Source organism: Pundamilia nyererei, unplaced genomic scaffold (assembly GCF_000239375.1).
Source record: "Pundamilia nyererei isolate P.nyererei 1_Seehausen unplaced genomic scaffold, PunNye1.0 scaffold00008, whole genome shotgun sequence".
NCBI classification, from domain to species: Eukaryota; Metazoa; Chordata; class Actinopteri; order Cichliformes; family Cichlidae; genus Pundamilia; species Pundamilia nyererei.
In genome coordinates, this window is record NW_005187409.1 from 4972155 (window position 1) to 4977818 (window position 5664).

The 5664-nt window shown below is 36.0% G+C and overlaps 1 protein-coding gene across 1 annotated transcript in view; it reads right to left on the minus strand.

The window, feature by feature from the left end:
- Positions 1-5664, minus strand: part of LOC102206991 (high-affinity choline transporter 1-like) — a 31318-nt gene that overhangs the window by 246 nt on the left and 25408 nt on the right. The window contains exons 3-9 of the mRNA XM_013916164.1: positions 4573-4793; positions 3798-3911; positions 3031-3186; positions 2602-2750; positions 1388-1531; positions 285-438; positions 3-203 (exon numbers count right to left, since the gene is read on the minus strand). Of these exons, the coding sequence (XP_013771618.1) occupies positions 3-203; positions 285-438; positions 1388-1531; positions 2602-2750; positions 3031-3186; positions 3798-3911; positions 4573-4756 (1102 nt within the window). The 5' untranslated portion in view covers positions 4757-4793. The remainder of the gene's footprint in view (positions 1-2; positions 204-284; positions 439-1387; positions 1532-2601; positions 2751-3030; positions 3187-3797; positions 3912-4572; positions 4794-5664) is intronic.

Below are 5664 nucleotides of genomic sequence, written 5' to 3' on the forward strand. Positions count from 1 at the left end.
GCTCTTATATATGTTGGATGAGAAGATGGAGGCGGCAGATAATAGTGCAGAGTCTGTTGAGGACATCACAGCAGCAGCTACAGCTCCAATACCAATGATGGAGATGTAGTTTGGAGTGAGGTACTGCAGAGCAATTGGCAGAACCTGACCAGCGTCTCCTCGCTTGAAGGGGGATGGGGAGCCATATATGGTCATGTTCCAATCTGGCATAAAAACATAAAAAGTACAAATAAATGAAAATATATTTCAACAATTTTATTAAATATATTTCTCTGTTGTTGTACCTGTTGATGCTGCGACTGCTCCAATCAACACAGATGGGATTCCAAGTACAAAAATAAGTGGAGCTGCAATAAAGCAGGTGATCCTGGCTGTATTTGATGAGGAGGCTGACAGAGTCCTCTGGTGGAAGTCCTGATATCCAAGGTTACCTAAAGCCTTAAACAAATGACAGTGTGACAGTTAGCCGTTCATTTTGTTATTTAGTCATTTATTAGGGTAATGTTGTTTTAGTTTATAATCTCTCAACTTTAGTTGTATCTCTAATTATGTGTATTTTATTAGCACTCAGCAAATGACAAACTGTTTATTTCATTTTGAGTTAACTTGTGTGCTTTAGGTTTATAATGTTCACATGGAGTACACATTATAGGTTGAAACATTTGCTCATTTGTTTCTCGTCAGACTAATTGTTTATGTCTATTTGGAGTTTCAGTGCTTGTTCAGAGGTCCCTTGAATGTAAATGAACATTTCTAGTATCAATTATAGTTTTAGTATTAATAATCATTAAATTCAATGAAAACTATGTCCTTTACCCCCCCCTCATTACATCATTAGGCTTACATCATGCAAACAGTTTCATACTCATGAAGGCCTAATGCTGAATGACTGAATATTGTTGAATGTAACTTGATCGAGTTCACTTGTTAACCACAATTTCTCCACTCATGTTTTCTAAGATGAATATCGTGGTCCACATTGATATCCTTAGTTTTTTCTGGTTTTAAAGGGAGACCCTGTTCTTTATTTTGTTTATGAACCTCATTGATCCATCTCTGACCTGGATCCATTTATAGGCGAGTCACTGCTTGGTTTGAGTTTTGATAACTTTGTAAATTACTTAAATAATCACTTTAAAGCAGATTGAACAGCAACCGTGTGTGTGCTAATAAAGAATGCTGCAAAGCATGTTAATGTCATTCACATAGTTTATTTTGGATGATTGTTTGTACTTAGTGACCTTTATTTTAAAAACATTTAGATCTTTTAATACCCATCAAGAGACTAGTGCTAGAAATCTGTCTTGGTCTCTGCAACTGCTAATGTTTTTCTGTGTTTGTTGCCTTTACAAATTCAGTCCTAAATAAAAATAAATGCAGGCCTTACCAATAATAAGAAATTATCAATCCATCTCCATAGCCTTTCTTTATCTACAGAACCAATCCAGGGGGCTTGGTAGGTAAAGTTGAAAGCAGTTTTAGTAATGTCCATAGAGTGGGGGTTCATTAAGGTGAAGGGGACACAGAGCCACTGCAGAACAGAAGAAGATCCAATGACATAAAGACTAAGTTACAATGTTCACAATCACATTAGATTTGCCTATATTAAAACCCTGTTCCCAAAAAGTTTGGGATGCAAAATGTAAAAACACTGTAAAATTGTAATACAAATACAATGCAATATATTGGAAACCATTCCAATCCTATATTATAAGCAGTAAGTTGAAACTGTTGTGGTTAGGAGTCTCTTCTGCGAACTGTTTATGGCCCAGACGGGCATTGTTAACGCTGTGTATTTTTTGACATTGGGATAAATCAAAGCTGCTGAGGAAAAAGTGCATAATCACAGCACACATGCTCCAGAAGGTAAAGAACCATTTATCTTAAAGATTAACCTTTCAACCTCAGATTAAAATCTACTGTTTTTCAAAAAATATAGGCTGATTTAGAATTTAATGGCTACAACACGCTTAAAAAAAAGGGGTGGGACGAGGGCAACGACAGTTAAGGGAGAAATGTATAATTAAGGAAACGGCTCAAATAATTGCCAGTTTCATCATCTTTAGTACATAATGTGCATGAAGATTCAGACAATCTGGAGAATCTAGAGGAGCCAGAAAACAAACGATTAAAGACCTTCAGGCCCTCAAGTCTGAAAACGGTGTCCAGTGAGCACCATCAGTCACAGATCAAAACTCACAAAGAAAAAACTGATGTTTAATATAATTTAAGGGGATAGAAAGAAAACCTCTCCTGTGGTGCATAAATAAAAGTTTGATATATATATTTTTCAAAGCCACAGATCTTGTATTTCTCATGGCCAAGGAGCAGAGGGAACATCCAACTTGCTATAAACACAATCTGATGAGTTTGGAGACATTAATGCATATATTACTTTTTTTTTTAAAGTGAAGTGCCATCAAATTAAAAAAAAACAAAAAAACCCATAAAAAACAACAACAACTAAGTTTTCATGTATTTTCAAATCCATAAAGGCTTTATTAAAGTATTTACATTAATTGTGCTCTTTTATTTATATTAAACACAGTTTCCCTATATTTTATTAAGGAGGGATGTAGTTTCCCATGCAAGTGAACTCACCATACTGAAGAAAATGAGTGTTAGCTGTATTATGTCTGTGTAGGCTACAGAGTAGAGACCTCCCATTAATGTGTATATGATGGCTACAGCAGCAGAGATCCAAATGGAAACAGCGTAGGATAAATCCAGGACCACGCTTATTGTTGCTCCTATAAAAGTAACACAGTAAATGATACAGAATCACATGTATCAGAATTACCTTCATTCAGTTTAGGAAAATGAGTTCAGTCACTTTAGGATGACACCAACAGCATGTGTCAGTATGACTTACAGTAATACTATCATACTAGTTTGTTGTATAGGTGTTTGGATGCAGTTAAAACTATTATAGCAGCCAACCTTAAAACACTTGTTTCTATCCTGGAAATTATTCAGTTGCAGATCTTATTACTAGAGAAGGAAAACAAAAGTTATGTGGGTATCACTCACCTAAGCCGATAAGAGTTCCTGTCACCCAGATTAGATCAGAAATTAACAGAGCCACGGACAGAGCTCCACTTATTGACTTTCCATACTTGATCTGGAATGGGTCCATCATTGTCACATATTTTCTTTCTCTCATTGGTTTGGCAAAGAAAAGTCCACCTTAACGACAGGTAGAACACATTTCTTCACATCCACTACTGAAAATCAGTGGACTTCCTCTTTAAGATTCATTCATAGTCTTATGCGAATCATATTTTACGCTAATTTGCACAGATGCGTCCCCACTTCCTTATAAGACATGCTTGGCCTGTCTTTTTCAAAGCCTAATTTAGAAAAGGTAGGTTTTTAGATTTTTCCTTATGATTTTGCACAGCTTCCTCTAGAGGCATAAAAAGTGTTTGTGAAAATTTGTGGCGTTCCTATGTAAAAAAAAAAAAACACATTTAAAGTAATCATATAGAAATCATATTTTTCCACACAGATATACGCCTTTGTCTTATAAAACACATCATTCCTGATTTAGACATTAAAAGTAATATCTAGAAATAAAAACCTTGCTTTGAAAAAGGTCGTTTTTGTAGATGTTACCTAATAGTTCAGATGAATATGATATTTGTAGGCGTAACCAAGTATGTGACAAGGAAATCATAATGATTAAAGTCTGTAGTGTAGTACCTTACGCACACATGAGCCGCTTTCGTCAGAAAATAGGAAATCATGTGCAAATGCAGAAATTATACAGGTAATGGTGTTATTATTAAAACTCTTACCAACAATAAAAGACAGGGCTGCTGTTAATGGCATGACTGCCCAGGCCAGCCCCATAGTTGGTGTGTACACTGCTTCTGTCAGACCAACGATAAAGCCCCCGCCAACAAAAGTAGCTGCAGAGAGCACAGCACAAGCACACATGGAGGAATTACACCGTGACCTTCAGGCTCAGGTAAAGAGCCTTCTAAATTAATATTGCCTACTGATAAGCAGTTAATTGATGGTGTGAACACTTTTGCACATGAGATGAAGTTTTAAAAACATCTGTTTTCTCTTTTAACTGTGTCTTAGTGTAACTCAAAATGTAGGAATTCAATTGCACAAAAAAAATTTGACTTAAGCAAGGAATATTAATTAAAAAAAAACCAAAAAAAACCCCGACTTAAGCTTAATGGTTCCACTTCACTGTAATATGTAATAAATTAGGCACAACAACACATTTTTTAAAATAACTGTATTAAGAAAGGTTTGTTGTCTTTTACATACGAACAGACTAGTCCCTTTATCTTAATAGCTGCACATGTTTTTGTTGAAATAATGTCAAATGGGGGACTCCCTGTTAAAGAGAGACAGGTTGTTGTTCACCAGCTACTTTACTAACTATTTACTTTGGTGGAGTTAGAACAAGTTATATTCTCTTCTATTACAAAAGCTGCACTGTGATGAGCTCATGCAACAACATACTCATTTTGTGCTTCACAATGTTCTTACACAGTTTCACTCAATGAAAGTAGCTACAATAACAGCCAAATATCTACAAACATGCACTCTCACCGGTCATTGTGAAGACTCCTACTACCATACTGATCCCTCTGTTTCCCAGCAAAGTGACCTCTGTCCGGGCTGCTTGGCTGCTTTTCTGCACCCGTTTGGACTTCATCGAGGCCCACAGACCAGTGCCCAGCACCATCAGGTAGAAGACCACCATTACCACCAGCCCTGGGATGTTCAGAGCCATTGTGTGCTGCCTTGATGACTGGCAAAACGTGGATCCACTGATGAAAAAATAAATAAATAAATAATACAAATAAGACTAATAAGTTGTTTAAATGCAAAATGTTTAGTTCAATCCTAACATTTCCTACAAACTGTGCTTCCAACTATGAACTATCAGTTGTAATGTGATACGGGTGGGGCAGTCAAGGGCAGTCTGGGGTGCTACTGTTTGATTAGATTTTAGTAAATGTTTGACAGTTTCTCACAACTCCCGGAATAGCTCTTGATTGGGGTTGGAATTTTCCTTCACAATGTAAGGTTTGTTTTTAAGACTTTTCCCTCTTGGTTGAATTACTCAGCTATAGTTTAGTTTTATATTGGCATGTCTCCAAAACTGTGTTCAGAAAACCAAGGCTGGAAATGGAAAAAAGAAACTGTAATTATACTTACAGCTCTATAAACTGATATCTGTAGATGAATAAGCTGTCAGGACAGTCACAACCAATGTAGCAGAATTCTAAATACTAGACCATACTTTAGTTACATTTATTTTTACTGTTTACTAGTTATTAAGTTAGTGAAAGCGGTTAAAAATGTATTCAGTCAGTACAGAATCATCTTCTATCCTAAAATATCATCAAGAAAGCAGAATTAATTCAAATCAAGAAATAGGATCAGTTAGAGAGACAGAGGAGTCTGCATATAAGAAAAGATTAAAGCTCCTTTCTGAAGATCAGAAATCTCTATTTTTGCACTAGGATGTCAAAAACCTGTGGCTACAGCCTTGATGGCCTCACTTGGTTAAAGACGGAGTGTGATTGAAATCAGGGGGTTCCATTAAATCTTCTTATATTTTCACTAGTTTTTCAATGATTGATACTCGAAACGATTGGAAAGTTAAGGACATTTATTCGTTTATTTGTGATTTTG